General features: G+C 42.3%; 1 protein-coding gene across 1 annotated transcript in view; it reads left to right on the top strand.

Annotated features, from left to right (window-relative positions):
• Positions 1-6,583: 6,583 nt before the first annotated feature.
• Positions 6,584-11,880, top strand: part of TRAF1 (TNF receptor associated factor 1) — a 15,207-nt gene continuing 9,910 nt past the window's right edge. Inside the window, exons 1-4 of the mRNA XM_018564656.1 lie at positions 6,584-6,777; positions 8,371-8,455; positions 8,705-8,803; positions 11,567-11,728. Of these exons, the coding sequence (XP_018420158.1) occupies positions 6,584-6,777; positions 8,371-8,455; positions 8,705-8,803; positions 11,567-11,728 (540 nt within the window). The remainder of the gene's footprint in view (positions 6,778-8,370; positions 8,456-8,704; positions 8,804-11,566; positions 11,729-11,880) is intronic.

The following is an 11,880-nucleotide window of genomic DNA, read 5'->3' as shown; positions in this document are numbered from 1 at the left end:
TTCTCAATACATCCCTTAGCTGTTGGGATTAGGGTTAAAGTTACACATATACTGTATAGTGAGGACAATTATATGATGCTTGCTATTGTTCCCATATTAAAACTCTGACTGGTCACCTCAGTGGTACTGCAGAGGACCTGAGGGAAACTCTAGCCAATAGGAAAATACCATATTTCCAGCATGGCCTACGTAGGGCGATGTGCAGTGTCTGAGCCCAACCAGCAAGGGGGATCGTATATTTCCCCTAATTCTGAGGTTCAAATGCACCACAACAGGAAACACTGCATCCAAAGAAACCATGTAAAGGAGGTAAAATGTGTACTTCTCCATTAAAGTCAATGGCAATTTCCTGACCTGCATTTGACATGCGTTTGAAACACAAGAAAACTACACCTGTTGGCATGAGATGCTAAGCTGCATTCACATGAGGCGTGTATGTGCGTTCTGGGATTTCTGTGGCAAGAACCTGCTGATTCTTGCAGCAGAAATATCAGGTGTGCCTGTTCAGATGTGCCCATTCAAGTCAGCCGCATCTGTATTACAATTACATGTGGGCATACATGCCCACATGTAATTGTACATGGTATGATTACATTCGGTTGGGGATAAAATATTGTCCCTGGATGCATCCTTCCTGCGTCCATGGACAATTATCTATCCCAAACCGCATGTATGTAATCATACCATGTGTACAATTACATGCAGACTGCTGCTGACATGTGGCTGCTGTCACCATGTTATTCACTTCAATGGGCACGCAGGCTGCATCTGAATAGACACACCTGGGATAACTGCTGCAAAAATAAATAGATGTGTATGGGAGAGAAAAAAAGTCAGCTGTCTCCATGGGTCAGTAAACTAAACATTCGCTGACCACAGAGCAACACCCAGGTGGCCTAGGGCATATGCCATATGTGCCATATTCTGGATACGCCACTGACTGTCACTGATTTTGAAACTAAGGATCCCTTTGCTGGTGTTTTATCTTTGTGAATTGGGCATTGCTAATATGTGTATGAAGTTCCGCTCACTTCATGAAACTCATTTCCACTTTAACAGTGAAGACGGTCCCTTTAGTGCAGCCTGTTATAGAGATTCCTCCAGTCTCCTCCTATCTTCACTTACAGAACTGATTGATTTCCAACTCTGCTCCAGATTTTCTTTGGAAAGAAATTAGAGTCTCTGATTTCTTGTCTGAATTTCTCCTTTTCCAGGAAACAATGATGATTCATCTTTATTAGAGGCCCCAGCCCAAAATCCATTGAAATTTAAGAGTGAAAAACTTTCACTTCAGAGGCTGCAGGGATGATGTAAGACAGCGCTGGAAACCCTCCAGGAATACCGAGCCCCCAAATCCCGGCAAAGCTGCCAAAATATTTCCAGTAAAACAAGTTTTAACAAAGTGTTTATCTTTCAGACTCCATCAAAGTCATATACTCAGGATTATTTCAAGAAGAATTACCAACAGCAACGGTGGTAACCCATAGTCATAGAAATGGACACCAGATCAGACAACTTCAGTCTTTATGATACATACAGCATATATTTCATCTAACTGTAGCCAGATTTAACTGGTTGCTATGGGTGACAGAAAATGCTCCACTAGACCAAAAACTCAGACCATTATTAGTGTGACACAGAGGCTTACAGATCAGAATTAAAGTATTGAGGCCCTGAGTTTAAAGCCTATGTGTGATAGTAGAGGGGACGTTTGAGTGTAAGCTCCCCTGGTGCAGAAACTGATGTGAACAACTCAGTATTCTCTGTACAGACCTCAGAATATGTATAAATGCATAATAACAGTGTATGATTGTAATGTATGGATAAGGTTCAGGTTCACCGCTACCATGGGTATAACCATTTGAGGTGAATTCTGCGAGTTCAAGATTTGCAGTCCCGGTAAATGTATGTGCAGATTCGCCCAGGAGATTTTTTTTAACCATAATGCACTGCATGCAATTAGTCTTGAACTATGGGCACTGGGCTTAGAAGGGTCAATAAGGGGGGCTTTTGGGTAAGCCTTGCCCTCATTATAAAAGAGGGGGCACAGAGCAGCCATAGTCTTAGTGAATTGTAAGCTGTTGCAGAGAAAGTTGACTAATTGCATGGTGAGAAGTCAGGTCACTGTACGTCTGTACTCTAATTCTGATTGCTAATTCTGATTGCTAGCTTTGTGGGCAATCATTGCATTTAATGTCTCCTTCATTATAGTTCTTGATATTCAGGGCTGTTTTATCTTTCATTTTATTTTGTGTTGATTGGAGGTCAGTGGTCACTTAACCCCTTCGTGACTGACGACGTACAGTGTACGTCGCCAGCATCGGGGCTGTTTAAACAGACTCCCGGTGACTTTTGCCGCCGGGACTCTGTTTAAACTTGTAGAGCCGACTGTCGGCTTTACAGCAGAAGCGATCCTGGCGACTTACCTGACGCCACATCGCTTCTGTGTCCCAAAGAAGGGGCCCCCCCCCGCCGTGCTTCCCGGGCTCCGTTGCCCCTCCTACGGGCTGGGACCGGCGATCTTGGTGTCCGCGGGGAGCTGGGGAGGAGGTCGACGAACTTCCGTTCATCAATCCCCTCCCCGTTCTATGGTACCGGGAGCGATGCATTTAAACGACTTCTTTCTGCAAGACTTACCTTTAAAAAAAATTGTTTTTTGTTTCAGGGGATGGTATTTTGGGGTTTGCATTTATTTTTGGGTGGGGCATATTGTGTTTTATTTATGTCCTCTATTTTAGGTTAAACTGCTTCTTTCTGTAAGGGCTTGTTCACACCAAGCGCGTTCCAGGAGCAGAGCAGTAACAGACCGGATCAAAACTGCGTCCAATGTATTCCAATGGTATTTTGGGCTCTAGTTCACACTGCAGCGTTCAGTTCCAGAGCATGTAAAAAAAACTGCAGCAAGCTCTATTTTACCTGCTCTGGAACGCATGCAAATGCATCAAAAACGCATGCAAACGCCTTGGAACGCACTGAAAGCCAATTTTAAACTAAAGGGAAAATAAAGGCCCGGAACACATCAAAAACACGGCAAAAAACACAGCATAACACACTGCACTGCGTGTGTAGAAGCTCATGCAAATCTGGTCTGCATTTGGTGTGAACAAGCCCTGTTACCTACCTTTAAAAAATGGGTTTTTGTTTCAAGGGTGGCATTTTGCTGTTTTTATTTGTTATGTGGGTTTTATATTATTTTCTAGTGATAGGGTTTAATTTATCTTGGGGTTCTCAAACCGATGACCAAATTCACTTACAGTACAGCTGAACTGATTATCTGTTAACCACCTCACAGTAAATCACTCACATTCACCCCCCCCCCTAGGTAAAATAAAAGTTAGGCATAAACCACTTAGTCCTACTATCCCTAAGTAAAACTTCCTGCTGCTGGCCAATTTTACACTGCTGCATTATCTGCAGTCTCTTAATTCTTGTTTTTTAATTTCTCTAGTTCGATTTGGTCCTTTCTCCCTCATTAAAATGTTTTGCTGCTAGTCAGTTTTACACTGCTGTATCATCTCTGGTCTCTTAAATTTCAGTGAGAGCTTGATGGAAATTGGCCAGCAGCAGGACAGTTTTGCATCAGAGAGAACAGTCACAGCTATAGCCCATTTCTATTTCCTGTCAAAGCAAAGCAAATCTATTACAGTTTGATGGCTAAAACTATCTGATAAAAAAGCTTTTATTTCAAACTGTAAACTGAAATGAATCAGATTGGGATGCTGTTGTATGTAATCCAAGAAAACTGTAAAAGAAAAAAAGAATTACAAATATGCGCTGCCAGTGTTCTTTGTAAAAATCGTACGGTTCTGTAACACCACATACAGCTTTAAAGTGACACTAAACTCAGGAGTTAAATCTTGAAAATGCATTCAAGTACCTTAATTATTAACAAAAATGTATCTTATTTGTGTATCACTCGGCTGTAGATCCCCAAATCATCTCTGAATTGGTGCTGACACTGTCCTTCCTTCTGGAGGGTGGCTACTTTTGTTCCCCATGGTCCCTGTGTGTGTTCTAAAGTAGCCAATGTAGTACAGTATACTGTATATCGAGATTCAGAGATGATTTGAGGATCTACAGCTGAGTGATACACAAATAAGATACATTTTTGTTACAAGTTTGGGTACTTGAATGCATTTGTAAGACTCAACTCCTGAGTTTAGTGTCACTTTAAGGCATCGCCCAAGCATGGTATTTACCGGATTTGTGTCTTGTCAAAGTTGCCCTCGAAGACCCTCTTCCTGGTATAAAGATTTTTGGTGTCCCCCATGGCAGCGCCAATCATATTAACGTTATATAAATATATAAATATTAATAGTGTGTGACTATAGTGGGAACTTTAGAGTATAAGCTCATCTGGTGCAGAGACTGATGTGAATAGCACAATGCTATCTTATGGTACAATTACTCTATGAACACTGTGGGATATGTCATTGTTGTTCCCCATAACAGTGCCTCTTGTCCAGATACTTTCTGAGTAGAGTCATACAATGAAAATCAGGAAGCAGAAGAGGCAACAAGTGTACGATGTGACGGAGGCGGTGACCGCGTCTATGACACTTGTAGGCTCCATGCCACCTTCTGTACGCCAAGCAGCTCATACACAGGAAACCACAAGCGGAGCTATGATGTTATCACGTTGCCACTGCACACCTATTCCTCATCTCTTGTGTTGTCTTAGAGACATTACTGGCATGGAAATGTTAAAAAAAAGAGTCACAAGGCAACAATGACTTTGGTATGCTATGAGATGAATTTGCATGTAAGATTTCTATGTGCAAAAATCTATGGGCAGCTCAACATGAACCCTAGCCCTTTGAACTGAGCATATGATGAAATCTTACATCTATAGGACACCCTATAATTAAATAAGAGCTGGGTACAAGCAGTTTAAGTTACTAGCAAATGTCAACTTTTCATGTAATAGATGCGCTGCCCCCTCCCTCCTGTGCCTTCTGATCCTTCCTGATAATCTGTGACTGCCAAAAGGAACACTTGGGGGTCAAGAGTTGCTTATTTGCATATAAACCGACTACCTGTAACCCATGATCTGCCAATGGTCTTGACGTGATTTTCACTGAAATTCCCTTCTGAATATCTTTTCCGTGATTTACCTAGCCCAAATAGTCAAGGTCTGTCACCTGAACATAGACAAAGGATGGCATTCCCAGACCCATAGCCAATTTTACACCCTACAAAATTATATACAAAAGATTGCATCGCAATGGCTTTTTCTTCTTTACGAACACAACATGCGCACAAGAAATGCATGTTGAATGATTGCTGCATTGTTTTACAATGGTGGATATTTCCCTTCATTTCCAGTCCTAGAGATACAACAGGAAGTCACTCCCCACAAACATTTTTATCAATAATGAATCCAGATCTAACAAATATACATCACCCAGCAGAATCAGCTGGCCCCCTAGCATTGTCAAAGCACTTACAGTCATCATTTTTCTGAACAGCTCCAACTCTCTCAGCTTCCCTGAACTTCCTGTCCAGTACAAGTTCACAAGAGACAGAGTAGCCTGTAGCAGCTCTTCATCTTCTACCTTGGAGAAGGGAGGAGCGGGGGGTGGCTTACCTTGCTGTGTCTGTGTGTTTGTGGAGAGACATACACAGTTTACTAGCAAACACAAGAGAGTGACTCCATAGGACCCTGCAAGGGAAAGGAGCCACCCTAAACCAGGATATCAGGGTCAATGCTAGGGGGCCAGCTGATTCTGCAAGAAACTAAAACTGACCATACACTGTGAGATTTCCAATTCCCCATCCATGTTAAAGATAATGGATGAAGGAATCTTCCCTGCCAACTATAGTATTCTGACAGCTGGCACCCAGGGCTAATTGGATGCAGTCACTGCTCATCTTTCCACCTGGCTCCTTCGACAAAAGTCAGTCAAAAAATGAGACATCCACAGATTGAATTTCAGCCGATTCCGCTGGAAATGGACCAAATTCGCTCTGTGTATAGCTGGCTTTAGGCAGTAGTCACCAGAACAACTGTCCTCATTGTAAGATTGCCCCTCACTTCCGGTTCCGGTGACCACTATAAAATGTTGGATGTCACTATCAAATAGAGAGGTTGAATCTCCCCAGCAGTGACACAGACAGCAATGAAAAACAAACAGGAGTTTTAATTCATAGACATTTCATCTAAAATGAACAAAAAAAGTTTTTTATACACTTTAAGATATGAACTACATAATAGATGATAAAATCATGCAGTTCTATCCCCCCCCCCCCAAATACAATCGATAACTGTGCTATTACTACATATTCTTTTTCTTCAGTACAACTTATGCAAGAAGGCGAAACCTCAACCTGTCCCATGCTGCATGCTTACTTCCTGTTAGAGTGTGGAGTGTACCATGTACGGCATGGGGAAATTACATTCATCAGTCAGTGAGTGAAGTAATCAGGGGAATTTCTAGTGGTTTCCCCAGCAGAGGACAAAGTGACAGCAGAGAGCCGCAAAAGCTTGCTGGTATTAATTCCTGTGTGACATCCGTAGTGTTCACATAGTAGAAGGAGAGCGAGAGAGACGCATAAGCCTGCAACCTTCTGGGGATCTTATACTATGGCGAAACTAAAAAGCGGCCCATCTTCTCAGCCAGACGAGAATGAGTTTGTCTTCGGATACCCCACCAGAATCTGCGACCATGCGCCTGGAAACAAGTACCTGTGCTGTAACTGCAACAACGTCCTGAAGAAGGCGCAACAGACGCTGTGCGGACATCGATACTGCGCACCGTGTCTGGCCTGGATTATCAGGTCAGTCATAGATGTGGTCTGTCTGTCTCCGCCAAATGCTTTGTTCCTACCCACTTTCCTATCACTTTTGGATGGACTGACCCTTTAATATAATACTGTGTTATCATTCTTGCTGGGATAGCTAAATGAAGAGTAACTAACGCTAAATTATTTCTTTTTCTTGGGTAAAATTCTGCTCCAGGGTTCAAACTGTGCTGGTCATGTGACCAAAAGCCTAGGCATTTTACTCCTGTGATCTCTGATGCTCAAATTGCATCCATCGAGCAGAGGTCATGTGACCAAATACCCAGGTGCTGACTGATAGTATAGTTTATGCAGGAACTGAGCAGGGAAAGCTCCAATAGGTTCAGATTGTTTTCCTGGTTCATGCTATGCTATGATGAGGAGAATGAGTACATAGTTAGGTTGAAAAGACACAAGTCCATCGAGTTCAACCAACAGAGAGAGAAAAAAAGAAGTAAATAGAAAACCTCCATAAACTATATAAATCCTGTATAATAATAATAATAATAACAATAAGCAGATCCCTTTATCTACACTTTATCTACAAGGTGAAACAAACCGCTATAAAGCATGGTTCAAAAAACATCCTTTCTGTTACCCTAAAGAAATCAGATCAACAAGCTCTGTTGTTATGACTTATAAATGTTATTATCCAGTTATATTCTGTGCCTTTTGGAATGCATCCAGCGTTTTTTTCAGCTGGCTAGAACTAGTTCCTGAAGAAGTCTATTCCACATTTTCACAGCTCTTACTATGAAGAAGCCTTTCCACATGCAAACAGCCTTTCCCCTTGGACTTTGCAATGACCTTAAAGTGAACTATCTGTCCACCCAATCAATCAATGTAGTTGAGGTCCTTCTTGCATGGTGGTGGGCAGACAGTGCAGAGCTATGTAGCCAGGGCCAGTGGTAGACTATTTTGGCAAGGCTAGACCAGCTACTACTCTCCCCAGCCGACCCCCTGCGGGTGGCCCCATTCTCCTGCCAGATAGCTTCCGCAGGCAACAGGTGGATATAATTTAAATTGAAGTAGCCAATAGCAGGCTGGCTATTGAAAACCCACCCACTGAGCAGAGGAGCGGACCTGGGAGAGAATTCTGCCATACAGTTCCGCTCCTCTGTTCAATGGGTGGGTGCAATAGCCAGCCTGCTATTGGCTTTTGCAATTTGAAATAGATGGGGGTGCCATGGGGGGGTGAGTGATCAAGAATGCGCCCTAAGCAGCAGTGCACCAAAGACGGCTGCCTAGTTTGCCTAGTGGCAGCACCGGCCCTGTATGTAGCCCTCATTTCAGAGTTTAGGAAGAGAAAAAAAATTTCTGATTAACATATTATTTCTTACACACTAGCAATAAATTGGTATTGATGTTCCATAGGTGAATGTAATACATGAGAAGGTCTCCTACTAAGAGAGAGCGGGTGTATTCAAGGCTGCAGATAACAACACATATGTGTAATTCCAGCTTCATTTAGTTAACATCCACATTTCAGGGAAGTCATATGGGCACTGTAGAAGTCAGAATTCCCCTTTAGCTGTAGGGAAATAATCAGAGTGACACAATGAAATGTCATCGGTATGTTTATCTGGACAGGAACCACAAAAGTCCCATCTGCCCCAAGTGTAAACAAGAGGACCCCGGCACACTGAGTGAGGAGAGCTACCTATCTGAGGACAGGGTGAGTTACACCAACGCTTGCTTTCCCCTAACATTTTTGATAAAATGTTTTTTTTTAATTTAACAAGTTGACTCAACACTCTAAGTTCCACCCCGAACAGAAATATCACTTGCATGGACTTACCCTTTAATTAAAAAAACCAATGGTGATACTTTCATTATGTTTATCACTTTGGGACTTTTCTGCTGAGGTTTTGAATTTAGAAGGAGTGAAATTCCCCAACGTATTATTCATCTGCTTCTATTTCAGGCTTTCAGTGATGCTGCTATCAATAAGGAGATCTCAGAGCTCAGAGTTCATTGTGTGACAGCAAGCTGCAGCTGGAGTGGAGTGCTGAGAGACTATGAGGTCCGATTTCTACCATTCACATTACTGGCCCTGTAATATAGTTTTACATTTTGTCATTTCCTGGTTATAATTCTCGGTATTTGTTCTTAAAGGAGAATTCCAGAAAAACATTTTCTTAACCCTTGCTGTAGGGCTTCCCCCACACTGCAAGGGTTAAGTGTTCGGTTTCATCTAGGTGTAAAAATAAACTGAATTACCTAGTTGTACTCACCTGAACCTCGCAGCCAGCTGGCTGTTGTAGCGCCCTCTCCGGCCTCTCTTCAGCAATGGTACATCGCTTGTCCTCATGTCCTATACACAGTGTATTGAACATGATAACTCACAGGACCTTAGACTGCTGGAGTGGAGGGGGAGTTTAACAACCAGCTCGGAGGTTCGGCTCAGTATAATCGGGTAATTTGGTTGAGTGTTATTCTCGCACCTAGACGAAAGCGGGCCACACTGCAAGGATTTAGATTCCCCCCCGAGTTCTTTATTCTATATGTATTGATGTTGCTCTATACCTTCTCTTCTTCTGTATATTTGGACTCTGCTCAGTACCATTTATGCTGTATACTGCATGTTAGTTCTCAGTACCTGTCCTTATTCTGTATATTTGCATACATCCCAACATTCTGAGATGAGAAAGAGGGACATTTCTAGATATGTATACTGGATGTTAGTTCTCAGTATCTGTCCTTATTCTGTATATTTGCATACATCCCAACATTCTGAGATGAGAAAGAGGGACATTTCTAGATATGTATACTGGATGTTAGTTCTCAGTATCTGTCCTTATTCTGTATATTTGCATACATCCCAACATTCTGAGATGAGAAAGAGGGACACTTTTTAGCACAATGTACTGAGGCAACTGACACACCCTGCCAGGACCCCAGTTATGAGAACCATTAAAATGATTGCCACAAATGATTGGTTAAGGGCCCTGTCACACTATCAGGAGTGCATTCCAGTGCGTTCGGCCTCTGGAATGCACTGGAACGCAACGCGGCCGACTCAGTTTTTTGGGGGGGCTAGAGGGACAGTGTTGGTGCATTGAACTCAATGGCAGCGCAGCCACGCCCCCTGCCCGCGTTGCGATCGTCGGCACCCGAACGTGTGGCACATGGGTGCCTACGTTCCGGTCCAGTGCGATCTGCAAAATTTAGTGTTTGCAGCATTTTTTGCAGATCGCACTGGACTGAAACGCAGGGAGATTTGGTTCCAAATGAGGGACATTGTCTCTAAATGAGGACAGTGTCACTTCTCTTGTTCTGTGTGCTGGGTGTAATTCTCAGTATCTGTCCTTATTCTCTATGCATAGATTTGTATGCTGGGTGTAATTCTCAGTATCTGTCCTTGTTCTCAATGTATATATTTGTATGCTGGGTGTGATTCTCAGTATCTGTCCTTGTTCTATATATAGAGATTTGTATGCTGGGTGTAATTCTCAGTATCCGTCCTTGTTCTCTATGTAGAGATTTGTATGCTGGGTGTAATTCTCATTATCCGTCCTTGTTCTATATGTAGAGATTTGTATGCTGGGTGTAATTCTCATTATCCGTCCTTGTTCTATATGTAGAGATTTGTATGCTGGGTGTAATTCTCATTATCCGTCCTTGTTCTATATGTAGAGATTTGTATGCTGGGTGTAATTCTCAGTATTTGACTTGTATGGTGTAATCAATTTGTTACTAAGGGGAAAGGTAATCCTTGTTTTGGTGAAGTGTAATGGGCAGCGCCCCCTTCCCAGAATTCATTTGCCGTCTCCTCCTGCTATGTTTTTTTGCTGAGTTTTGGCAAATTTGCTGTAAGTGCGAGAAGTGTTAGCTTTTGTCCATAGCGAGTTATCATTCTGTGTAAAGTAATTCCAAATCACCAAAATAGTTCCTGTTCAGAAATTCCAGCATCACGTGACTACCTTGAACTCCAGAGAGTTGTGTGTCAGAGGTGTGTTTATGACCAGGTAGAAATGCTTGTTCAATGTAAGCAATGTTATATGATGATGACTGAACTGTGCACAGATAAGATCTCAGCCAGGTAGTCAGGCCGATGAGTAGAACAGGTTACACAACTTTAAATTGCCCCTTTGGACAGTTGTCTATTCCTGTTCTGGGGGCAAATCAAAATGTTGTATCTACCTTTACTTCCAATCCCAGTGATATTAGTGATATTAGTGATATTAGTGATCAGGACAATTAGAGAGGGTGAATCTCCCTCACAGATCCACAGACAGCAGTAAAGCCTGGAAGAGGTTCTAACCCCCTCACCACTCTATCCAATTCTAAACAAAAGTTTTACCTTCAGTTATACTTGAATACTGCTGCTGGCTGTTCTAGATTCAGTCAAAGGTTTTGCATAAGGGAATTTCCTAACCTGCCCCACTGTTTCCTTTTCATTTTGATCCAAAAAAATTTAAAGTAACAGAAATTCCCTCATTGATTGTTTATTGCAGGGGTAGCCAAACTTTAGCGGTCCGGCTGTTGTGGAACTACAGATCCCATAAGGCCACAGGCATGACTTCCAGAGGCATGATGGAATTTGTAGTTTCACCACAGCTGTAAGGCTGAAGTTTTGCTGTCCCTGGTTTACTGGATAAGATCAGAGTATTGAACACTCTTAGACTTAAATGGGCATCTGTTCATAGAAAGAGGACATTGTAAACAATTGTACGTTCAGTGTGCCCCCAGAAGACTAAGCATATTTGCATATTCCTGTGTATTTGCATGTCCGCCAATATATACAGCAAGATTATATATCATACCAGATTTTTACATCTTGTAGGATCACCAAAGCCTCTGCGACTTTGCCCAGATTCTGTGCCACACTGGCTGCGGAGGGACAGTGCAGCGAAGACACCTCGCCGACCACCTGGAGACCGAATGTACCAATAACACAACAGTCTGTCCCAAATGCTCCCTGAGAATGTCCAGTACTGACTTCCCTGTAAGAATAATAAATATACAGTACCGAAATATTACAATAAATGTTACAATAAAAACACCGTATATACTATATCTATATACTGTATATATATATACACAGTGTGTGTGTGTATATATATATATATATTTATATATATATATACATACAGAATC

This window comes from Nanorana parkeri, unplaced genomic scaffold (assembly GCF_000935625.1).
Source record: "Nanorana parkeri isolate BGI_ZX_2015 unplaced genomic scaffold, ASM93562v1 scaffold770, whole genome shotgun sequence".
In the NCBI taxonomy this organism is placed as follows: domain Eukaryota; kingdom Metazoa; phylum Chordata; class Amphibia; order Anura; family Dicroglossidae; genus Nanorana; species Nanorana parkeri.
This window is presented reverse-complemented; position numbering and strand designations above follow the sequence as displayed.